Source organism: Ictidomys tridecemlineatus, chromosome 7 (genome assembly GCF_052094955.1).
Source record: "Ictidomys tridecemlineatus isolate mIctTri1 chromosome 7, mIctTri1.hap1, whole genome shotgun sequence".
Lineage (NCBI taxonomy): Eukaryota > Metazoa > Chordata > Mammalia > Rodentia > Sciuridae > Ictidomys > Ictidomys tridecemlineatus.
In genome coordinates this window covers 16859027-16885580 of record NC_135483.1, presented here as the reverse complement: position 1 = coordinate 16885580, position 26554 = coordinate 16859027, and the positions used below count along the sequence as shown (strand labels likewise).

Below are 26554 nucleotides of genomic sequence, written 5' to 3'. Positions count from 1 at the left end.
CATAAGGAATCCCAGGACATGGTATCACCCCATCCCAATCCTGAGCCACTCTGAAGAACAAACAAGAAAATTCCCAGTTCACAGATACTCAGCCCAGCCTTCAAAAGATGTGGCCAGTTAAAAGTCTAGGAGTAACTTTTCCCAAAGGTTAATCTTTTGCTATTCAAAGCATTAAATTACCACTAAAAATGTAACAAGGGAGCTCAGAAATAGTTGGCAGTGAGGGCTGGGGGTGTGGCTCAAGTGGTAGCACGCTCACCTGGCATGCACAAGGTGCTGGGTTCAATCCTCAGCACCACATACAAATAAAAGATTTGTGTCCACCGAAAACTAAAAAAATAAATAAATATTAAAAAAAAATAGTTGGCAGTGAAGATGTTGGCCACTCCAACACCACTAGATGGATGTTACTCAAAAGGCAGTTCAGAACCCCACAATCCTGGCAATGTAATGTGTCTTTCCAAATAAACAGGATCTTTCCTTCCTATCGTTCTGGTATTTCCCAAGTAATGGAAGAGGGAGGCATAGTGCTTCTTGTCACCCCATCCTCACATAAATGTATTCCAAGGTCAGGAATACAGACTTGTATGGTTCACCCCAAGTAAAAAAAAAAAAAGGGGGGGGGTGGCTCAAGAATGTCATAGAATCTGCTTTCTAGAGTCTGGGATTAAACCAATTCTATAGACTTCAGGACTCAGATCCATGTGTAAAATCTACTAAAATACTTTAACAATCAGGTATGACACCTAACCCAAAATTCAGAAGCATCCGCTTCATGAAAACCTGGGAATTGTGCATCTCCAACATGCGAACAAAATCATGTACAAAAGGGTCTGCTGTGTCTCCCTGATACAAAAAACTGGATATTAACTAAATGCTCATCAATAGAAAATTGATGACATAAACTATGTCTAAAAGAGCACAAAAGGGATATGGAAACTTAACACAGACAACCTTCAAATTGTACATTTTAATTTACAATTTATACCAATAAAAAGGATTAGATACAAAAAGGGATACCATCTATACAAAATAAGGATTTTTGTTTTCCATTCATAAAGAGAATCTACTGTCATGTCTTACCTTGCCAAGTCAAAACTAATTTATTTTGGTAAAATTATCCCAGAAAGATAGGTAATCCCATCAAAGGCAATCAAATTATCAGCTTCCTATGTTTGAGATAAAATTTCATTCAAAGTACATTTTGCCTTCAACTGAAGAATTCCAAAAACTTATAGACCTTTAGAAAAACTACTGCTCTCAAGCAAATAGGTTGATATGGGGGCACTGAACCCCTGGTTCACTTACCATTAGAATCGTACACACACAAGTTTCCACTCCTGCAGTGAGTGCCCAAGCGATATAATAGGAGTGATGGCTTCTAAAACTTTACAAGTAAATTTTATTGTGGCCACAGGTCAACAGCAGGACATTTGACAGTTTAGGTGCAGACTCTCTCCACCTACTATTTTATCATATAAATTAAATATGGAAAGGTACACACAAACTTTATTAAAAATGAGGAGCTCTTTGCAAACTCCTATTTCCTATTATAACACACATCACAGTTTAATAAGAATGGGGATGGGGGAAGGAGCCATACTGTTAGGGTACTTTTCCTGAAAAGAAGCTGATCAAAATGTCCAAAATCTTTTTAGCTGACTCAAAGTATGGCAGCCACTCACCATGCTCCTAGCTGTATGCTTTCAGAATAAAAACAAACTATGAAACACTGCAGCCTACAAAAACTTTTATTTGTTGATGAGCCGAGCTCTGATGGTAAAAGCTCACCTATGAAGGAGTTGTCGTGGGTATTCAAGCTGGTCTGATTCACACTGTCTGTATATTCCAGACTCAAAAAATAATAAAGACCTTCAAATGCAAATGACTCTAAAGCCATTACACCTCAAATTATGAGTGATTCACTTAGATGTGCTTATATATTAGCTTTAAAAAACGATTTACATACAGAAGAGCTGCACTTTTCTCACAATTAACTGAAACACTTGATGAAGAAAGGGCAAAGGGCAAAAAAAAAAAGAAAGACAATTTTAATAGGGCACTTCAATGAACATACATCCAGAATAAGAATGAAATGGAATCAATGCCCAGGAGCCTCTCAAAGGGAGCATCTCCCTGTGGCCAATGTGATTTGAAACCTCCCTATATAACAACCCAATGACTCTGGGTACACAAAGCCAATATGCCCTGCAGAGGAAACACAAAAGGATTGTGTTCACCATAGTTTAAAATGAACTCCTGTGTCAGAAGCAACTCCACTAAAATTTTGATCACTTAATTAGAAAACTGCCTAGTTATAACCCTCAATCCTCATTAATAGCAATATGGGCCCATCCTGACTCCGTGGTGTTTCATTAAGAACACCTGAAGAGGTGGCTAATGGTTACTGTGGCTGTCAGGCTGGCACAATCCCCAAAGCTAAGAAAGTTTTTTATCCACTGCTTCAGTATTCTCCCTATTGTCACAGTTCTGCCACCAAAGGGGAAAATAACTGTGAACAAGTTCTTTGTGACCAAGCCTTGGCAAAGTCAATAAATAAGAGTCTGCCAAAGGCAGAACCATTTTATGGGCAACCCCACTAGCTGAAACTTTAGGGGATTGGGAAAAGTAGAAGGGAGGTGTGTGTGCAAGAAAGAGACAAGAATCCTTTTCACAGGGTTTGGTAACCCCACCCCAGGTGCCCAACTCGGTGCCAGCAGACTGGGAACCGCTAAAGCCCATTATTCAGACAGAAAAGGAAGAAAACACACCAAAAAAATAGTCAATTTTGAAATCTGCACAGTTGATATTTGTTCTTCATAGCAGTAAGGACTTCAATGAGAATCATGAAACTTGAGGAACACTTGTATTTTCCTTCAGGATTTAAAAAAATTTGTCTCATACTGAAAGACTACATTCAGTGTGGGTCAGGTCCAACAGCGTTAGCTAGACTCGGTGTTGTTAAGCGCACCCAGCAGTGGGAAGAAACGTTGCCTGAGTGGAACGGCTGGTGGGCAGGCCAGATGCCACTCCTTCACTGGTCTCCAAGTCGAAAGCCCTGGCCCCAGTTGTGTCTACCACCTCCGCCATTTTGATCAGCAGCTCGCCTCATGCTAGCAGGGGGCACACCGAATCCTGACACCCCGCCTCTCCTGCTGGGCAGCCAGCGGTACCTGAAGAAACAGGGGAAACAAAGGCAGAGGAGAGAAGAAAGTCACTTCCACAGAATACCCCACCATTCGGCACATCTCCCTCTCCTGGGTGTTCCCATGGCATCTGTCATGGTGAAGGAGGCCAGGGACAATGCCTTATTTAACTTTGCTTTTTCAGCACCTAGCTCAATGCCCTGACCACAGATGGCACTTGCTTTTCATGTTTCTTAACTTTATCAAGCTTTCAGTTAAATTCACACTCTAAACATTTCTTTTTTAACTGACTATAAAAGTATTCATGCAGAACAGTATGGAAACAAAAAGATTACACCCACAAGCCCAACAACTAGAAAGAATGACTGATAGCATCTTGGTATATCTAAATATGGATCTAACTGGATCAAAGAACAAAATTAATTCTCTGCAAAGGACAAATCCACGGGCTGCATTTGAGCCCTGCACAGCATTTCCACCAAAGAAGGCTTTAGGGCTGTACTCATAATCTGTCCCTCAAGCACCTTCTTCCTATCTCCCAGACAGTGGGGAAGCTGAAATCCAGAAAGGTTAGATGATTTCTTACTTTACAAATTAACGAATCAGAAGTCACCAAACAGCTAAGAAAACAAACCCAAGCCTATGCTCAATAGCATTTTCCCATTATTTCCCATTCTTACCTTTTTAGTAAACTGAGAATGTTTAAACCTATTCTACTTATCAGATCCTAATGTTTAAATTTTATTTGAAAGAGTATGAACTGCTACCGTGCTTAAAGCCGTCTTGGCAGCCACAGCAAGCTCTGACAGGCGACTTTCCAAAAGAAATGTGACAAGTACAACCTTACACTACAGCAGCTACTATGTGACCTTATCCTTCAAACTACACCAAGGACTGCATGTTTATAAATCCACCCATCCTTCACAACAACCCTATGTGGAGGACATTACTATCAGCCTTGCTTTATAAAGGAGAAAACTGGGGCAAGACTGAAGTTCTTTGAAAATGATAGTCAAGATTCAAACCCAGGCAGCCCAACTCCAGAGCTGGTGCCCTGCACTCACTCCTTATTATAATGCAGACTCCTGCTAACAGCAGTAGATGACGCTGGTCCTCATTTGTTGTATGACCCTGCCTTCATGCTCCTTCACAAAAAAACACAGTCACTCCTTTTACACAGAGAATTAACTATATATTGAAGATACAACTGCTTTTCTAATACTGATCATCTTAGCAACTCAACTCTTGTAAAACAAATACAGTTTTACCACTAAATCAAAGTGTACTCTGAAGTGCTGGGTTCTGGACATCTATAACATCTGATACAATATTGTATCTGATACAATAATATACATAATAAAATAAACACCTGAAAAAGGCAATGCTAGGGCTGCCTGCTTTGCTACTTACTCTAAAACAATATGGAAGCCATCTCCATTGCTTAATCGGATGGTGAAATTAAATGCAAGTAATTAGTATAAAAAGACACCCAATTATACATAATCAACAAAAATTTATGGTAATTTCAAAGCAGTTACTGTTTTTGCAAGGAGCTACATTTTGTCATCTGATCTTTATGCAAAAATTAACAGAAGGGCTTTCACCAAGAAAGAAAGCTCAAGTGGAACACAGGATACAGGGTGCTACCAATTTTGTCCTTAGAATCTTGTACACTTTTGTTGTCCATTATTAAGAAATATCTATAAGCCTTTACGTCAGCGTATGGCCATTTAAAGTAAAATAACTGCTGGCTGCCCCCCAAAGTACAAGCTTTTTAATTGATGCATCTGCCATTCTACTTGATAAACCTAGATCAGAAAACCAAACCTGCTGCTATTATATCCTTTGATAATTAGAAAGCAGATTGGTCATTTGTTTTTTGGCCTGAAGGCAATCCAAGGCTCAGAAGAGAAGGAAGTTTCTTTTGATTCTCTTAAAGGAAAAACAAAACAATAAAAACAACCCAAAAAACCCATAGCAACAATACTACATGTTTCTGTTTACTACAGTTCACGATAAAGTCTTTTACAAACATATTCCTAACCTGTACAAGGGAGATAGAGGAGACCTACTCCCATTTTGCTGCCCCCACAAACCCCTTGAAAGAATGACAGAATTGCAAAACACTAAAATAAGCAAGATGCAAAAAGTTGTTGTTGCTGGTTTTTTTAAGCTTTTAAATGCAAGCTATTACTGCATATCCCTGACATGAGATTAGGCGTGATTGTCAGGCAGACTGTGACACCCAGATGGTGATTTAACTGGTCCCTGCTTCAACAGCCTTTTACTTCACTGACAGAACGGCCACATTACTTACATGCTCAAGTGTGTCAGAGTCTCTTCTGGGCTCGTCAAACCCCTCCCCACCCCCAACATTAGGAACCCAGCACAGGGTTTTTATTTACTAAGTACCTGTGCTGTGTTCCCAGCAGTGCGTCTTACCTCATCCAGTCCTGAGAGAAGGGACAGCCCCTCACTTTACCGACTTACAAAATGAAGTTTGGTGGTTTTATTAAGTAACTTTTCAATATCAAAACTAGTATACCAGGTGAATGACATTCAAACCCAAAGAGCTGTTGCCCCTGGCTGCCTCACTTTTAACCAACCCTAAGACAAAGAAGGAACATAGGGATTGCGACTACACAGACTTCACGTCTCTCATTTTAACTTCCAATAGTGCTACTTTTTCTTTCTGTAATGTAAAATATACAAAAGTTTAAAATTGCTAACCAGAACTAACTTACCCCTTCCTCAGTGGAAATCATGAATGAAACTGATTCTCCAAGGAAACATCCACTGTCATCCCGTTCCTCTGCCCACCCTCACCCACTGTTTCACTCCCAGGAGCTGCGTCAGGTATCTCAGCCTTCTCAGCAGAGCTGATTCCCTTTCTGTGATGTCTCAACCTAGTCATCATCTCATGTCTCAACCTAGACATCCCTTCAGGGGTGACATGAAGGAAAATGGGCCGTGGCTCCAATGCCTGGCTTCCTGTGACTGTGACAGGGTAAGTCATTTATTGGCTGACATTGCTCCACTAGACAAGGAGGTAAACCTAACTCTCCACAGAGCTTTTATTAGGGCGTGGGAGAACAAAGGTAGTACGACTGTTGTATGGGAAGCATGGGGAAAGAGAAAACACTTACAAAAACTGAGGTGTGGATAGAAAATTTCTTCCTCCCAAGTCCATTGGGTATCTGAACATCAGGAAGAAATAAAGATGTCCAACAAGATTTCCAATTAGCTCATTGATTACCCTGCAAACAGAGAGTCAAATTAAAGACATTCGAGCAATAAGGGGAAATGTGCCCAGTTTTAACTAATAGCAAGAGGAAGAACACCTTCACTCAGCCCATTTACAGTCCCCAGGAGTCTGTGACAGCTCTACAATAGGTCCTTTTATAGTCTTGAGTGACAAATGCATTCTGAGGGAGAGGGAAAATCAGGCTGCTGAACCAATGTGGCCTGCTACTCTTCTAGGCCAGCAGCCCCTCTGACATCTCTTTCAAGCCTCAGCCTCTTCTCAAAATACTTTTTTTGCTACTTCCTGCTTCAGGAGTTGGGAAAGCTGCAAAGCAAGCTTCTAAGCACTTTCATGAATACTATATCTGTAAAACACAAGCAACTATACAGTCTACCAAGAGAGAAGAATGGGAGTGAGGAAAAGATGGCTGATAAGCACGAGCTCCCCCATCCTGGAATCCTTATGCTTCTCTCTTGCTTTGCATCCTTGAGTGTAAGATACCACACAGACTCCTTAGGAAAGCTGACCTACACCCTTCATCCTAAAATAATCTACTCCAGGTTTCCCAGGGTTTACAAAGAGGTTACCCCAAAGTTTTATGGGTCCACTGTTACTATTACATATCTTTGTCTTCACCTGCAACATGACTCTGCAATCAATATCTGCAACTCTCCCCTTCCAGGTGGGGGACAGTAGCTTTATCATGTTCAGAACATGTTAAAGCTCTAAACAGTCTGTTGCTCAATTCATTCACTTCTCCCAATTTACATGCAGAAGTCAGAATCACACAGAACAAATGTGTCAGATACATGAAGAACTCATACCATTAAATTCTATTAAACTCCAGAAAATATTTTTAGTGTTAGCAACGGGAGATCTTGCCTGGGCCAGTGTTGTACACCTGTAATCCCAGCAACTCAGGTGGTTGAGAATGCCTGCAAGTTTCAGGCAGCCTCAGCAACTCAGCAAGGCCCTTAAGGAACTTAGTGAGACCCTGTCTCAAAATAAAAAATATAAAAAGGGCTGGGTATATAGTTCAATGGTAAAGCACCCCAGGGTTCAATCTCCAATACCAAAAAAATAAAAGAATAGAAATGGGAGATTTTAAAATAGCTGCACCTTGATATTTGACCTTGCTTAGCCTAAATTTCTATACCATCAAACCACTTACAAAACTACTTCTCATCTGCACTTCTGTGACAGTGAGCAGTTTCCAAGGCATTTAAGAAATGCCTTAAGACACAGCAAGTCTACGGAGAGCTCTTACAGGAGTCATCTCAGACACAAATTAATACTACATTTGCTTAGTCTGAATAATCAATTAGGAAATGCATATTTATTCAAACACAATATATAGAAGACACTGTCTAATGATAAGCTAACAAAATTATAACCACCCAATGTTCAACATAATAAAATCACCCTACAATTTAACCAATTACATCAAAATGTAACTATTCTTTAAGGTTATAATACATCAATATTAAGATTCTTTAGGATTTTATTAAATTCAAAAAAGAAGATAAAGATGAATGGAAGTTTCCCAAGGATCAGTTTCCAATTAAATAAATCCAATTATCACTTACGAGCCTCCAATGATATAGTTGAATCCAAGGATAACCCAGGGTAAATAACAGGCCTAGGAAAAAAATATATGTAAACATAAATACCCACACCTGAGGAGGACAAGCTGCTTTGGGGACTAAAATGTGAGGAATATAGTCATAAGGGCTTTAATAAATCCTTTGGAAGGTCACTACAAAATTTTTCAGATCAATCTATCATCATTCCTACTATACTTTTAAAACTTCCTGTTGAAAATGAGACTTATTTGTAACTAGAAGATCAGAGTGTGTTGCAGATAGTTCAGATGCAGTTTCCTGTCCTGATGAATTAATATTAATGAAGAGCTTCAGAAAGTAGACAAGTATCTTTGCACGCTATTAAAAACACAATTTATAACAGAACACACTAAGATTCCAACCAATGAATTACTACAAATAGTTACCTTGAATTTTTACATCATTACACATTGATATCTTTAACTATTAATGTTCCCAAGTGACAGTTCTCCACATGAATTAAACATCTAAGTCGCCTATCAACTTCAAGACCTCCCACCAAAGGTTAAGGGCATTGCAAGGAATGCCAAACTAGTAAAGGAAGGCTTATACATTAATAACTTTAAGGCAACTTTGAGGTAAATACTATAACAGGAACATAAAGCACTACAAAAGCCCAAGGCCAAAACTAATTAATTACAGGCAGGAGACTTGAGAAATACGTTTGGTCTCAGATGGGTAAAATTTACAAGAAGAAGGGTATCAAAAAGATGTTACAGGTGGGGCTAGAGTTGTGGCTCAGTGGTAGAGTGCTTGTCTAGCTTGCGCGGGGCACTGGGTTCGAGCCTCAGCACCACATAAATGTAAAATAATGTGTGTCTACCTAAAACTTAAGAAAAAATGTTAAAAAAAAATTTTTTTAAAGATGTTACAGGTGAAACATTGTTAGAACAGGTACAAAGGGAAATGTTTGGAGGCAAACAAAAAAAATCTGTTTTCACTAAAGTGTTAAGCACATAACAGAGAGACAGTGATAAGAACAGATATTTGAGGGAGAGAGAATTTTTTTTAATATTTATTTTTTTAGTTTTTCAGTGGACACAACATCTTTATTTTATTTTTATATGGTGCTGAGGATAGAACCCAGTGCCCCGTGCATGCCAGGCACCCTACCGCTTGAGCCACATCCCCAGCCAACAGATCTTAAATGGCAAGTTTCACATGGTAGCTTTCCTTCTAAAACAAACACACACACACACACACACACACACACACACACACACACACGCGAGATCAATCAGGGACATACATACCCCTGAGCAGCCTGAAGTACAAAGGGGATGGGGAAGTAACAATAGTCAACAAGGGACTCTGGGTCTGCTGAGAGCTGGGCTACAGAGGGGAGAAAGGGGCTTGCCTATGGTATACTGCTCTGCAGTGACCTCTTCTGGACGAGTCAGAAAGTACATCTCTTGGCTGAAGAGATTTCTGCAAAGACAAATGAAAAGGAAGTTTTTCCAACTAAGGTAAAGTACCTTAAATCGTGTTCCAAACCAAAATGATACAATCATGTCTCTGTTCAGCTGGGCCCAGACATAAAGTACTGACATGATCAGAGGAATCATCAGCAACTGCAAAAGAAGTCAACATTTAAAAACTAGGCTCCAAGAGCACTTAAAGGGGGTTAATACAAATCTACTATGCCTTTTACTCCTCCCCTCCAAAAAACTTCTCACAGGTATTCAAAAAAACAAAAGAAAATTCAACTGATTAGAATTCCAAAACGATCCTATTATTTATCATACAAAAAATGCTACAAAACTCTATAGTAAAATACAACATAATTATATTTTAGACATATAGTAAAATACAACACAATTATATATTTAAATATCAGAGTCAAGGTGTTATTTGAAAAAAAGCTTAATTACCATATAATCTCATCTTTTAAAAAATAGAAACTATCACATATGCCTAGAAAATACTGCATAAACATTATTCTCAATGTTCAAACATAGTATGAAAGAAACTATGAGCAAAAAAGCAATAATTTCAGTAACTCATATAGGAGCTTCAAAGTTTAGCAGACTTAAGATCTTCAAAATACAACATCTATCATTGTTGTGTAAGTTCAAAAATAATAATTAACTACACAGTTCATATTAATTCTAACTTGTCAAAGGCTATTAGTAGTAAGTCTAAATAGATAAAAGGGCAAATAGATAGTTAAAGGGACACTTACTTGCATATCCATTGCTAAGCCAGTAATCTTGGTTTAAACAGTTAAAGATCAGATATAAGAAAGTTTTCTGTACCCATCAAGACTGAGCTGGTTATTATCCCCCATTTATAAGTACATTTCATTCCTATGTTCTGAAGAAAGATGCTTTTCTGTTATTCAGACTATTTAACCCATTTTGTGCCATCAATCCAGATGTGGAACACCTATAAAACAAACTGAGTGACAAATATACCACTTATGTTAACTCTGAAATAATGTCTGAATACTTTTATATTCATAGAATTGAAAATCTGGGACTTAATGGGTTAAAAAAAACACTGAAGAACACAAAGTTTCAAATCTTCATTATGAATATTCCATAAGACTATACTTCAAGGAGAAATAGAAGTTAACAGCCTCAGCATGACTTAGTCATCTGGTGTCTCTTTTCTGTGCCTTGCCTTTGTGTTTTAGTATCTCTCCTTCAAGTAGGGGATAGAGATGCCTGTGCATCCGAAATAAATAATGATTCTACTCACACTCATGGCTCTAAAGCATGGATGAAGTCCAAAACTTTTTTTTTTTTTTTCATTCTCTTAAAGGAAAGGGTATCCAAAGTCCTATATTTTCTGGCTCTTGGCCAAGTTTAAACAGAGACTGAGCCCAACAGAAACTGTGAGCCACCAACTCTGCCCAGGACTTGAGCCATGGAGTCCCTTCTGCTACTTTTACCATCTGTAAAAGCCTCACAGTTGGAAGAATACTGCAACTGTGGTTGATATAAAGCAGAGACGGACTGTATCCAGAGATGGGTAGTCTACAGAGGGACTAAATTATTATTCAGGACCCCAAAAGGACAGCAATGGAGTCAGAAAACACTGCTGTTGCAAATTAATTTTCTGATAAGAACCACAGATTTCAAAAGCTGTCTCATGGCACGGAATCTCTTTGTGCTTCAGTCAACAAGCTGTCACCCATGAGAACACAGAGAACTGAGAACAAGGAGGAGGAACAGTAATAAAACTCAACCAAATGTGGAAAAACCCCACAATAGCAATGTCAAGAAAATGCATCACTTAAGGACTAAATGATTTACCTCAGTTTTTTAGAAGAACTTCAATTATTCTTCTTAATTATTAACTGTAGTAAACAAAGATGCAAAAACCATATAGTTTGAAATTTTATAGAATACTATTTCTCAAAACCTTAAAAAACTGCTTCATTTCTGGCCTAAAATAACACTGAAGGATACCACGATGCAAATCCAGTTAAAGAGAAGCATGAATAAATAGTCTGCCGGCCTCCCATCAAATGCTCCTGGAAATGAAAATGAGCCAAATGTCATGGTTAAGAACAGAGGGAAACACTTAAGCACAACTACACTGGCAGCTCACTATTGTGACCACTATTATTTGACACATATATCACCACTTGTCCAGCAGCAGTTTGGGTACTGGGAGAATTCAGTCTCTGTCTTCACAGAACTTATTATATTCCAGTATGGGAAAATGACATGAGGGAGAAAGGGACACAAAGTGAGAGCCAGCCTTTCCACAGTTTGACTTACTCTTCACACTGCATTTGTGAGGTGTGATGGAAAGACCTATGACCCTCTTCTTATAGATGAGGAAATAAAGTAACATGACCAAAATCACATGGCTTGTTGGAAGGTGAGTGAAGTCTAACTACTAGTTCATGTTCTTATCACTGCACCATTAATCAGGTTATGTTTTATTACTGGGCAGCATAATTAACAGACCAACTCTTCTAATGATGATTCCTAATCAGAAGCAGAGAAAAGAAACACAATAACTAAGTCACTCTAGCTCAAAACTTACCTTTCCTCCCTTCCATATTTTACCAGCTATATTAAAAAAGAAAAAAAAACTTAAAAAGTGTTAGGAAAGCAGAATAATATATCTAAAAGAAAATAGGTTTCTTCAGCCACAGTGTTAATGATGTTTCATGCTAGAGAGTCACTGTGATGAATCAAAGATGAGATTCCACTGAAATTTCTGAATTTTAATTATAGCTGTGCTTCTTTGATATAGTTTCACTTTGTGATTTCTAAGGATTCTTTAGATTGAATAGTTAAGATAATGTAATCACACCAACTATAGTACTATGTTATTTGGCATATTTACAAGAGGGAATTTACAATTAACTGGTCTCAAATTGCAGGCTTGTAGTTCAAATCAGAAACCTCATAAATAAGCCAACATTGCTATATACTTAACCAATTTAGCCAGGCAGAAAAATATGAGTGGCAAACATTTTGTCAAAATATTAACATGAGGCTGTATGGCAAAGAGAAAATGGAGAGTAAGTAAACTTGGGTTCCATTCCTAGTTATCCTATCACAAATAACTCCGTGACTTCTAAGTCATGTCACAACTGCTCCAAGCAGTTTTCTTGTGCATGAAATAAGAAGGTTAAACAGATGATCTCAAAAATTCATTGCTATACTACTGTTCACAGCAGCGTTATTCTTAATATCCAAAATATTAATCTAAGCCAAATGTCTATTAACTGCTGAACAGATAAACAAAATGAAGTGAACTCCTAATATATATTACATGGAAGAAACTTAAAAATATTATACTAAGTGAAAGAAGCCAGTCACAAAAGGCCACATAATGATCCCATTTGTAAGACTATTGTAAAGTTGATTATGAGCTGGGCACGGTGGCACCTACCTCAAAGCTACCTGGGAGGCTGAGGCAGGAAGACGGCAAATTTAAGTCGAGCCTGGAGCAACTCAGCAAGATCCCATCTCAAAATTTTAAAAGAGCTGGGAGTGTAATTCAATGATTTGAGTGCTTGCCTAGCATGCACAAAGCCCAGAGTTCAATCCCCAGTACCACTAAAAAGATGATTATGATAATGTTTATACAACCATGACAATACTAAAATCCACTGAGTTGTATACTTTACTAAATGAATTGTGTGATAAGTGAATTATATTCATCCCTAGGTATACATGGGGGATTGGTTCAAAGACTCCCCTCAGATACCAAAATCTGCAAATGTTCAAATTCCTTATATAAAAAAATGGTATATACTATTTGCATATAGCCTAAACACATGTACTTTAAATCATTTCCACATTAGTTGCAGTATCCAATACAATGCAAACATTATACAAATAGTTATTATACTGCATTGTTTAGGAAATAATGACAAAGAAAATTCTATACAGACTCATTTTTTTTTTCAAAAAATTTCCAATGTAGATGTAGAACAGAGAGACAAGCAAGTGTGTATCTCAATAAAGCTGTTAATTAAAAAAAAAAAAAAAAAAAAAACTCTCAGCCTGAACATTTCAAAGTGTTCTATGACTGGGAAAGAGGAGGCAATTTCTAAGAAACTAGGCCTACTAATCCACAGATTTCTTAAATGTTATTCAGGTAGAATAATATTAAAAATTAGGTGTATTTGAAAGGCATGTACTTGCCAGGTATGGAACACCTATAATCCCACCTATAATCTCAAGAGGCTGAAGCAGGAAGATGGCAAGTCCAAAGCCAGCCTTGTCAACTTAGTGAGACCCTACCTCAAAATAAAAAATCAAAAAGGCTGGGGATGTGGCTCAGTGGCTCAATGCCCCTGGGTCCAATCCCTGGTGCCAAAAAAATAAAAACAACATTAGGATATTCTTTTTCTTTCTTTCTTTTTAGACACAATACCTTTATTTTATCTATTTATTTTTATGTGGTGCTATGGATAACAAACCAAGTGTTTCACAAGTGCTAGGCAAGCATTCTACCACTGAGCTACAACCCCAGCCCCAAAGATTATTCTTTAAGTCCTTACATTTCAGAGGTAAACACTGAAATATGTACAAAGCAAATGATATCATTCATTTCTGGTGTTTTGTTCCAAAGGGGGAGTAGCCACTGATATAGATAAAATAATATTTGCTTATGAGAAACTTGTTAGAGGTGAGTGATGGTCAAATGGACTCATAATGACACACTACAACATGGATGAATCCTAAAAAACATGCTAAGTGAAAGAAGCCAGTCACAAAAGGCCATATGAAACGTTCCAAATAGGCAAAAGCCACGGAAAGATCAGCAGTGGTTAGAGACTGGGAGGAAGCAGGGAATAAAGAGCAACTGCTTTGGGTTTTGAGCAGGGAGGGTGATGAAAATATTCTGAAAGTAAACTGTGATGACAGTTAAATAACATTGTGAATATATTCAAGATCACTAAACTGGACACTCTAAAACAGTAAAATGAATTTTATGTTATGTGAATTTGATCTCAATGAAAAAGTTCAGTGATTTTTTGACTCTACTTTTGTACATGCTTGAATTTTTACATAATAGAGCATGTACTATCACCATGCCATCTCTTTATATAATGCTAACTGCCCTCAAAATTCTTCCAAGTAAATATAGGGTTAGTAATTAAGAAAGAAACAATACATAAAACAACTATGGATAACATACCTGTTTCAAGTCGTGTAGAATACTGATATAAGAAATACAAATTGACCAAATAAAGAAATCCAGTTCCTGGACCCACAGGAAAATAAAAGGTGGCAGTGATTGGCCTCCAAATCTGTCCAGATCAAAATAAACACAGCTGTTAGTTTCTCTAAGCTGGGTTAATTTTTTAATTTTAATTGAATGACATCATAAAATAAGCATACTATTTCTAAACAAGTTGGGGGAAAAAAAACACAAATACTATAGAAGTATATGGTTAGTCTTTACTGAAATCAGGCATATAAGGCAGCCTAAGTCAAAATGAATTACTGCAAGGTGTAGTGGCACACACCTGTAATAATCCCAACATTCAGGAGGCTAAGGCAGAAGAAATGAAAATTCACAAGTTTGAGGCCAGCCTCAACAACATGGGGAAAGCCTGTCTCGAAATAAAAAATAAAAGGGGCTAGGGATGTAGTTCAGTGGTAGTGGTAGAACGGCCCCTACTTTCAATCTCCAGTCAACAGAGGCCAAGTGGGTTACAAAGACTTCATTTCTAACAGTACCTCTATTTACAAAAAGAATATACTGGGATGACAAACTGTCCTAAAAAGATGATATTCAAAAGGTACGCGCAAAACAGGAATTTCTTTCTTTCTTTCTTTTTTTTTTTTGAGAGAGAAAGAGAGAATTTAATATTTATATTTTAGTTCTCGGCGGACACAACATCTTTGTTGGTATGTGGTGCTGAGGATCGAACCCGGGCCGCACGCATGCCAGGCGAGTGCGCTACCGCTTGAGCCACATCCCCAGGAATTTCTTAATTTCAAACTGACGTGCTAAACATGCAATGTGACAAAAACAATACTCCCCAAAACAAAAAATACAAGAATCTATATTATGTCTGGGTGTCCCATACATACGGTCTGCCATTTTTTCAAACAACTGATCAGTCTTTTGTGTTACTATTATTCATCCTTCATCCTACTTGATACTGCGCTGTTTTACACCTTGTTTTACTCCCTTGAAAAAATATTTCTGTTGGCTTCACAGTATTTCTCTTATGTGTACATCCAAACTTCATTTAAACTGTTAAATTGCCACAATGAATATTCTTGTCTATCCTTTTTATACACATACATACAGGATAAATTCCTATGAATCAATCTGCTAGATCAGACATATGCATTTATTTTGGTAGATATTGCCAAATGCCTACAGAAGTGTTTGATCAATTTATACTTCCTTCTAAAATGCAGATGAGTGCCTGTCTTCTCCCACATACTCACCATTTAGTAATTTATATTCACAAATCTGAAAATTAATTTTTGCTTTATGAGAAAAATTAAGCACCTTTCATGACTTAAAAATTTTAGACTGGGCATGGTAGTGCATGCTTGCAACCCTAGGAACTCAGGAGGCTAAAGTGGGAGGATTACAAATCCAGACCAGCCTTGGCAACTTAATGAGACCCTGTATTATAGTTTAGACTTAAGGTATCCCCCAGAAGCTCATGTGTGAGAGACAATGCAAGAAAGTTTAAATCTAACCAGTGCATTAATTCCCTGATAGGTTTAACTGGGTGATAACTATAGGCCCTAGGGTGAGGCTGAAGGAGGTGGATCCCTGGGGGTATGCCCCTGGAGACTGGAGCTCTGGGGCCATTTACCAGGGAGCCACATTCCCAGCCTTTTTTGTAATTTTATTTAGAGACAGGGTCTCAGGAAGTTACTCAGCACCTTGCTATTGCTGAGGATGGCTTTGAACTCCGTAAGCTTTCAACCTCAGCCTCCTGAAGCACTAGGATTACAGGCGTGCGGATAACATAAATATTTAGGAAAGATCAGTGGAGTAAAAGGAGGAAGTATGAGAAAGGGAAAGAAATATAGAATGAATTAAACAAAATCATGTTATCTGCAGATACAAATGTACCAACAGCAATTTCACCTTTATATATATGTAGAAAATATCAACCAAAAACAAATAAATGAGGCTGAGGCTGGGGCTCAGGGGTAGCACACTTGCCTGGCATGTGTGAGAGGCACTGGGCTTGATTCTCAGCACCGCATATAAATTAATTAATTAATTAATTAATTAAAGGTCTATCAACAACTGAAAAAAAAATTTAAAATTCCCAGCCAAGAATTCTTTCACAATTTTTAGTTTTCTATAGAGCTATCTCCATCTCCTTTTATACTCAACCACTTAAGCCAGGTTTTCCAAGGATACAACCCTATCCATACATAAAATTTTGTTTCTTTTTTCATTCCTGTTAAATTCACTGGCTAGTAACTCCAGGACAATATTAAATAACGGTGAAATAGATGGCCTTCCTAGATTTTTTAATGTCAGCATGATATTGGCTTTCACTCTACCATGTCAAAAGAAGCAAGACCTGACACGAGGGAGGGGAAATTTGGTGTTGTTATAAAATCCCAAAAAATTGCAAAACCACAATGAATGAAAGACACCACTAACAATTCAGGTGTGTCTGGAAAGGAGGCTATCAGTCACGGGGCATGGCCAGACACAGAGCTGGGAAGTTACATTTTCCAAGTGTAGGAAGGTAATCCTCAGAGCTAAATTTCCCATGGGGGAAAACGCACTGCACATACCCAAAAGGGACTTTCCAAAAACTTTCCCATATTGAACCAGTAAAACAAAATAGGTTAAAATTCACTTAGACTTGATCATGACTTTATCATATAAACAGTATAGTCTAATGAAAAGAGCACTGCAAATAAGACCAGAATTTAAGTTTTTTGCTGACAAGCTACCATTTTTCAGACTCAATTTCCATCTGTAAAAGGAGAAGCATATATTACTACTTGCCCTACTTTAATGCTTTTGGGTAGAACTAGTATTCTGTCCCAGTCTGACTCCAAAATCTGTGATACTAAACCCCTATTTTTTGCAACATTTCTCACAAATAACACAGTATAATGAGGTATAATTATAATTAGTAAAAATGTTCAGTACCATTATACTGGGATAACCCTGGAATGAACTAAGAGTAAACCTATAAATTCATTCTCCCTGTTTATGAAAAACACAAAGAGTAAAGACCAGAAGCAAGTTCTGGCCTATGAGGCTATGAGAGACTGGATCTGTGAACTGGCTTTCATCATCTACTCAGTGACATTTGTCCTATGACTTCTGCCTTCCTATCTTACAGGGTTTGTAAAAGCCTGAATTAAGAAAGCAGATTAAAATGGTGCTTTGTTTACAAGGAAAAAAAAAAGTATGCGGGTGTTACTATCACAATGTTTTAGGAGACACCCACCGACCTGGGTTTTACAAATCACATTTAAGCTACCCCCATATCCCTGTAAGTTACTCAAGGCCCAATTTTAAGAAAAAAAAATCTCAAGGTTTTTTTCTGACTACATTTTCTCTAAGGCTGATATCACAACACTATTTTTAGCCAGTGTGCACCTGTTCTTTAGAAATCAGTGTCTGTCAAAATACCTCATTTCTCTTCCCTGTTCATTAAGCTTACCCTTGAGTTATACTTGGCTTTCATTGATCTAAAAGACTTAGACTTAATATTGTTTTTGTATTACTTTAAAATTATAATTTGAGCCATGCCTGTATTAAAATCTCCCAAATAATCTAAGATAATTACAAATGCCATCCAGAGCCCAGAGTGGGGTTTTTTTAAGTATGAAAAGCAAATATTTTTCTGAACTTTAAAAAGGATCATTCGGTTTGAGATTAAGAAAAGTCTACATAAGTCACCAAGCAAGACAAGAAAGATGACGAGAACCTGTGTGCCAAATACCGATGTTAGCAAACTGGCATTATTTGTTTAAAAAAACTAGATAAGTAATAAAAGAACCTTTCCTTTCCTTTTCTTTCTTTTTTTTTAATGAAAGGTGCTCAAAATCAATTTAGGGTTTAAAAAAAGTTATTAGCAACCATCAATTCTACTTTTCAATATATACTCAACAGAAAAGCATGCCTATGTTCACCAAGAAGTATCTAGGTTCACAAAAACATGTACTAGAATGTTCATGGTGGCACAGTTCATAAAAGCCCAAACTGGAAACTACTTCAAAGATCCATTAAGGAACGGTAGAATATTTAAATAAATTATAATATATTCACACACTGGAATTATGAGAATGAGCCTCTAGAACCACATACAACAATACGGGTGACTCTCCACCACACCATTTATAAATGAAGTTTGACCCATAACTACACACTGTGTATTTCCAGTTACAGAAAGTATAAATCTTGACAAAAACAATCTATGTTTCTATTAAAAGTCAAGAGAGTAGTGATCCTTGTAAGAGTTACTACCAGAAGGTTGCAAAAGTGAGGTTTCAGGGTGCTAGTAATATTCTGCTTCATGATATGGATGCTGGCTAAATACATGTATTAAGTTCTGGAAAACTCAACAAGCTACAAATATACAATACACTTTATTGTTTGCATACTGTAACAATAAAGTAAAAATTTAAGCCATGATCCAATGGGCAACCTTATCTACAGACCACTGTAGAAATGTCTCATGTGGACAAAACTGCTAAGGACAGATTTTCAAATATTCATACCAAAACACTAACTACTACAGTTTTAAATTCAAACCTTGAAGCTACTTCCATTCAGCCTACAGTCAAAGTTCATTCTCCTTCCAGTTTATGTGAAATGTCTCTCTCCGCAAGTCACTGAGTTATATGTGATGCCACAAGCAAAAGCTTGATGAATATAAACACGAGCCTGAATCACATACTTGGTTGGCATCATTTCTTATCCCTGGAAACAAATTAGAGAAATTGAGAGTTCTCATCTCCACACTACAAATTGAGATGCTTTTAAGGAGACAAAAAATAGGATAATAATCCAGCAGTTATATTTCTATTTCAATTACAAATTAAAACTAGAGTCTTACTATCCATGGAGAGAAGGGAGTAAGGCAGAGTTCCTTATCAGCTCCTAGGTAAAACAGGCAACTATTTTTTGAGTGGCCTGCTTATCAGACTACATAGTGACATTTTATAAACATTTCCAATGTATTCTATTTAACAGAGGCATGAATAACATATTTCCTCACCTTGAAATTACCTGTTTTTGTGTTTCTGAAATTAAGATGTATCTTACAATTAATATACCTATTTAATATAATTCCTACTCCCTCCCAAAAAAAGCTGCACTAAAATTGATAAAGCATCATATAATCAATGGAGTCTTTTCTGAGTTAATTAACTCTTTTCTGAGTTAATTTATTATTGCATTATCCCCACTTTTAGGTAAAGAAATTGAAGCTCAGATGGGATAAATAACTTATCCAAGGGTTCACAAGTAGTAAGGAGCTGAGCTGTGCTTTGAGACCATGATTTAACTACTTGAAACCCTTTGGTCTTTCTGTTCTAATAAAAAAAGAAAAATAATTTGCTATAACTGCTTTGGAAGATATCACCTTCCAAAACATTTTGCTGAACACTTCATTATTTTTTGGTAGATATCATGCAAAGTAGTTAAGTAAGATAACTTAGCTCTATCTTCAACTCCCTGAAAGAGAACCCAAACTGCAGTTGTGTATGAAATGGGCTAACACTCATATCGGGATGATTGAGGAAGTAAGATAACACATGGAAAAGCACAACACACATATAAGGAGGGATAATGCCCAAAGAAAGAAGTATTACAACACAGGCAGCCCTGGGAGACAATCTCAGAAAACACTAGAGGAGAAGGAAATTGTCATCTCTCTTGTAATCAAGGATCAATAATGAAGACATTTCATCACTATGAACTACTTGACTGATTTCTAGTCTGAGGGACTAGAAATAGGGAGAAATTGTGGACAACCATATAGTGACTCTTAGCACACACACCTGTTTTGACCCATTCAAACTAGCAAAATAATTTTTTTTAGCAAAATAATTTTAAACTTCAGAGTTCCAAAGCATCAAGCTACACAGAGGAAACTTTTAGATAAGGAGGAAAAATAACTCATCACTTCCATCACAATGCATAATTCTAAATCAATCATTCTCCTAATTTTTAAGTTCTTCAATATTCAGTTTCTAAGGAAAAAGTGAGCCTTGCAGAAATTGTGAAACCACCTCACACTGTCCATACACATCAGCACCATGCAAATTTTCCTCCACTGCAATCGATCTTCCAGGTGGATTTGAAGCTGAATTGGTCCAGAATGGGCAAGAGTAGCAGGAAGCAGACAAGGTGTAATTGCTGGTCCTTCCACCAGAGCACCAACCTGCCTGCTTGTTATCCCAGTCTCAGGATAACAAGCCTGGGAGAAACAATTCAAGAGTGATGGGAAAATCATGGAGGTGTGGCATGAATGACAACTCTCTAATTAGTCCACCACTTTATACATTATATAGCTGCAGCCTATTAGAAAGGATGTGTATGTGTGTACACCACACCAGGGAGCGTATGCTAGGCAAGTACTCTAACACTGAGTTACACTCCCAGCCTCTTTTATTTATTTATTAATTTTTTAGAAACAGGGTCTCCCTCAGTTGCCCATACTGGCCTCAATCTTGTGATCCTTCTGCCTTAACCTCGCAAGTAAGGGATTGGAGGTATGCAAGTAAGGGATTGGAGGTATGCATCAACACGCCCAACTAGAAAGGCTTTTTTCTATCAAATATTTTACTAATCTTACTGTGTAAGGTATAAGTGAACAAAATTTCACAAGGGTCAAAGAGCCAGTTTTGACAGGTCCTTCTCACAAAATGACTTACAAACCACTACTCCCCATGTGTGCACATTACCCAACATGACACCAAACACAAAGTGCATAATATGTACTCTGCCAACAGAGAAGTATGCAATACTGTTGAAGAGTACATATTGTGCACTTTGTGTCTGGTGTCATGTTGGGTAATGTGCACATATGTGCTCTAGAACCATATTCTTCTAAACAACTGCCTATCTGACATGTCCGCTTGGGTGCCTAAAAAGCATCTCAAGACTTAACAACAGCCAAAGCATGATCATTCAACCATACTCCCCACCACACACACACCAAATGTGCACCTCCCCAAACATTCCCAATCTCTGCACCTCCCCAAACATCCACTCAGTTGCTCCTAAGAAAATAATAGTATCTTTGAGTTCTCTTTCAACCATCCACTCTGTGGCAATCTTGTCCATTCCAACTCCAAATCCATCCAATTTCTCTTTTTGCAGCCACCCTAGTCCTAATCACCACTGCTCTTGCCTCCTTTCATTTCTTTCTAATCCCATTACCTAGCCCTTCCCCACACATCAAGTCCACTCCATAGGGGAGTCAAGGCAATTTGTCAGTCCTTGGTTTAAAAGGCTGCCAGACTTCATAATGCCCTCAAAATAAAATTCAATGGTAGAGCCCTTGCCTACCATGCACAAGGCCTGATTTTGATGCTAAGCTCTATAAAAAATAATATAAAGTTTAATCTTAAACTTCAACATGTCCTAAAAGATCCTTTATTATCTAGCCCCAACCTATTTCCTATCTTTGCTTTACAGCACTCATCCCTAGCCATTCCCCTGTCTTTATCTACCAGTCCTCAACCACATGACTGTCACTGTACTAGCTTACCAATGTTCTCTATGTTCCCAGTTCCTGTCCCAAAGATTTTCAACTTACTATTCCTTCTTTTTGGAAGCCAGTGTCCAGACCCAGATCTACCCAAAGACATTCTTCAACTGTCTTCTGAGGCTTTTCTACAATAGTCCATCAAAAATATTACACATTCTTCATCACATGTGTTTTCTCTATTTTCTTCATGGGAGCAGGAACCTTTTCTGTTTTATTCAGTATTACAACCCCGGGACCCAGCACATAGCAAGTGTCTAATTATTTCCATGAATTCAACCAGCATAAAAGCATCTGCAATGTGCTAATCACTATTCTAGGCGACAAAGACAGTAGTAGACAAGAGAGAGAGACCTGACTCTCATAATGGAACTTTACTCTCTAGGGAGAGCAAATTAACAAATAATAAGGAGTGAGATTGAGTGAGAGGCCCCAAGAAGCAGGAGCCTGCAGGCATCCCCTGCCTTGATTAGCTGCTAACACTTTAGTTAGCTTTCTCAGCTACAGAAGCCAACAGCTTACACAAACCCCACCCACCAACTAGTGGAAAATTCAGTATGGTCTCAAACTCTGGTTTCAATAAGTAGCAAAAAAAAGGGGGGGGGGGCAGCGGTGGTAAGGGAGATGGAGAGAAGGAAGGGTACTCTTTTATGTAGGGCAATCAAAGAAGACCTTGCTGGTATGATGGCATTTGGGGAGAGATCTGAAAGATATAAGGAACCAAACAAGTGAGCCGTGGTTACCTTCCTCAAGCAGAGAAATAACGCATGCAAAGGCACTGAGGAGGAATCTAGTTAGATGCCAAAGTAATAGAAGGATCTCATTATGGCACCTAATGAACAGGTGTTGCTGAGTAGTATGAGATGAGGTCCAGTGGAGGGCTTTATAGGTCAGTGAAAAGACTTGGATTTTACTCATCAACCTAGAAGGTTTTGGAGAATTCTGGGAAAGCTCACACAACATTATTTAAGTTTTAAAAGAACTCCTCTAGCTGTCCAAAGACTGCAAGGACCACGGTTAGAAAGTTAGTGGCTTGCAAAGGAAAATAAGACGGGGTTGTATTCTGAAATATATGTTTAAGTAGAATCAGTAGGATTTTCTGGCAGATTGTGGGGTATGAGAAAAAAAGGAGGATCACTCCACAACTATTAGCTTACACTCCTTTAATAATAGAGTTCTATTTACTTCTAGAGCAAAGAGAAAATGAAGATTTGGTTTGGGGCACCTTGAGTGTGACTGAGATGTTTATTGGTCATCTAATTGGTGACTTCCAGAAGTCTAATGGATGTACAAATCTAGAAATTAGAGGATACACCTGGACTGAAGATCTTTATACCATATTTGCTTTTGATAGTTCTACTTATGTACACATGAAGCTGAATGAAATCACCTGGCTGCAGGGGGAAGTAGGTACAGAAGAGGTTCTATAACTGATCTCTGTGGCACATTCCAACATTTAAAAATTTTAAAGACGAAAAAGTAGTAAAGACTAAGAAATAATACCCAGTGAGAAGGAAGGCAAGACAGTATTGCTGGAATTAATCTCAGATTTTGAAATCTTAACTGCCATTAATTAAAGCTTTTTAATTTTTTTATTATTTATGGACACAATATATTTATTCTTATGTGGCACTGAGGATCAAACCCAGTGCCTCACAGTCTGAGGCAAGTACTCTACCAATGAGCTACAGCCCCAGTCCCACTAATTAAAGTTTTAAATCACAGAATCCAGTGAATACAGATAACCTCCAGGAAACTGACATTCTCTCACCAGGAATGATACTCTAGATTTTTTCCTTCATGCTTAGAAAATAATAAAGTCTTCCATTTCTGAAGCAAATTACTCTCTACTCATTCCTTCATACACTTGTAACAGGGGTTTACTTGATGTTTTGATTATATCCTTGTGGCTTTGAAACTTATGTTTCTTTCTTTTCCCCAATCTTATTTTCCCTAAACTTCTCCCTGATCATCTTTTCCCTAAACTTCTTCCTGATCTCTCCTCCCTAATCTCATTTTCTCTGAATCACTTCTATAAAAGCTCCCTATTCCTGCGGATGGGCAGAATCATAGTCTTTAGGGCAGGAGTCCCTCTGTTTCTCCTTTGCTAGCAAAGCAATAAACCTTTTTCCTTTTTCTCAAAACCGTGACCTCGTTAGTGGACTGGCACTGGGGACAAGGACCGAGCTTTAGCAACACACTGATTTACTGCATGTAAGATTCTAAGTTTGAACCAGGGGGAAATGCAGATAAATAAACTCATTGTCTCTAACCTTAGTTCATTTCTATGGAGAGGAAAGAAAAACAATGACAACAACTCAGCTAGAAGTTGGTCAAGAGAACACTCCAGATTAAGTGACACCACGTGGGTGACAGAAGTAAGTCAGAGGGTACTGCACCAGGTGAACCCAGTCTGATAATCAGCCATCCAAGAGACTGACAACTATCATTGACTTGACTTCTCTTTGCCTCCTTCACTGAACGCGGAGCGCGGGAAGCGCTAGCTTACTCAACAGGTGAAGTTAGTCCTTTCCACCAGGTCAAACCCTGTCTCCAACTATCCAAGCCCTAGCTCTGGCCCCAGGGCCTCCCGGGGCCCACAGGACTCCACCCTAAACCGCTGGAGTCGGACGCACTACAAATCCCACCAGGCCCCGCGCGCACACACACGCCGCCGCCCGCCCCGCCACCGCGGGGCTGTCTGGGGCCTGTAGTCTCCATTCCCCAAGCCAGCCAGTACCTGGAAGCGATAGAGGAAAGCTTCGGGCCAGAGGAAGAAGTAGGCTGGGCTGATGAGGCCGAGTTTGCCGACCAAGGGGACCGCGACGGTGGCAGCGAACCAGTAGCGCGTGATGATCGGGATGCTCCTGAACCAGTCCCCGATGTCCGACATCTTGGCCTCTCAAGTCGCCAGGATGCGCACAGCCGCGGGTCTGTCCGTGCGGGCACCCTCACTACGCGGCCGGCTCAGTGAGTGGAAGGTGTCGAGGCGGAAGCCGCCGAAACCGCGGTGCAGAAGGCGGAGACCGGCAGACGTGGCGCCACCGAATTCGGACGAGCGAGGCAGCGTTCTGAAACGAAACTTCCCCTTCCGGCGCCGCGAATCACGTGACCCGACGTCCCGCGGCTTAAAGGGCTAGCGCTGATATTACTGCAGGCCCGGGGCTCGGCGTTCCGGGGCGGAGCCAGACGACCACACGCCTGGGAGAAAACAGTAGTTGCCAGAAGCAACAGCAAATGCTCCAACCAATGGCGAGGCCCAAGGCTCTTAACCTAGTTCTTGCCCCGAGTAGTAATCCTAAATCGTGCTCCTGGAGGATATTTAAAGGGGCAGGGGAAAAAAAAAAAAATGACCAGGTCCTCATTTGTTCACTCACTGGACACTTATTTCAGGCAGGGTTCTAGACATTGGGGATGCTGTGGCTGTCAGCCCTGTCGTGGTGTCGTTTCTTCTGGAGCTTACATTTTTGTGAGCATAAATAATAAATGAATAATGGAATAAGATCATTTCACAGCAGAATAAGGAAAATAAAATAAGATGATGACGTAGAGTGACAGGGTGAGGTGGAGGCTTGTGAGGAGCGATGGCTACTTTATAGAAGAATGACCAGGTCCCAGGAGGTGGCCTTTAAGCAGCACCAACAAGGTAAAGATCTGAAGAAAGGGATTTACACGTATATACACACATATATACAATTTACACGTATATATACATATATATATTCCACTCACTGAAATAATTTCAAACAGCAAAATTTCCAACATTCTGTTATTTTTTAAAAAATTAGCGTCCTGGGGGCTGGGATTGTGGCTCAGCTGTAGAGCATTCGCCTAGCACAGGGAGGACGGATCCTCAGCACCACATAAAAATAAAGGCATTGTGTTGTGTCCATCTACACCTAAAAAAATAAATATTTTTTAAAAATTAACATCCTGTTTTTTATGCTAATTAGTAAACCTGTTTTTATAGAATAGAAACATTCCACAGTTTAATAAAAGCATACAACTTACGGGGACCTAAGGTTATCAAGCATATGAATATGTGAAAAATTTCTCATTCATGCACAGCTTCTGGGACTATAAATTGGTACAACTTTATACTACCTTTATTATTTGGTATAAAGTGAAAGCTAGAGAGTTGTATAAATAATAGATAATACTTGGAGATATTGCCTGAGGTTCCTTCTCTGCATCTTCCCATCACCACCTCTACTACCCATTTTATCTGACATATAATGAGAAAAATGGGTTAACTAGCTTAGGCTGAGAGCTAAGTTCCTCTGATGAATTCATAAGTCCATGTGCATGAGAAAACGATGAGAACAAGAACAACATGCAGCCAGTGTCTGGTAGGTTCATTTCTAGGCTATGCTGTCGAATGCTCTGGAATTCA

General features: G+C 38.7%; 1 protein-coding gene across 1 annotated transcript; it reads right to left on the bottom strand.

Annotated features, from left to right (window-relative positions):
• Positions 1 to 1379: 1379 nt before the first annotated feature.
• Positions 1380 to 25273, bottom strand: Derl1 (derlin 1). Its single transcript, XM_005316192.5, has 8 exons — positions 24902 to 25273; positions 14628 to 14739; positions 11426 to 11490; positions 10195 to 10221; positions 9488 to 9583; positions 7977 to 8029; positions 6293 to 6403; positions 1380 to 3173 (listed from the first exon to the last, which is right to left on the bottom strand). Exons 1-8 carry the CDS (start codon positions 25052 to 25054, stop codon positions 3035 to 3037), a joined length of 756 nt encoding a protein of 251 aa, XP_005316249.1. The 5' UTR covers positions 25055 to 25273; the 3' UTR covers positions 1380 to 3034.
• Positions 25274 to 26554: the final 1281 nt, after the last annotated feature.

Excerpts from the sequence above, each read along its gene's own strand:
- Derl1 (XM_005316192.5), bottom strand. The coding sequence starts at position 25,054 with ATGTCGGACATCGGGGACTGGTTCAGGAGCATCCCGATCATCACGCGC. Across the intron at positions 14,740-24,901 it reads CTTTCCTCTATCGCTTCCAG|ATTTGGAGGCCAATCACTGC; the intron begins GTACTGGCTGGC and ends TGATCTGGACAG. Across the intron at positions 3,174-6,292 it reads CTATCCACACCTCAGTTTTT|GTACCGCTGGCTGCCCAGCA; the intron begins GTAAGTGTTTTC and ends CTGTTTCTTCAG.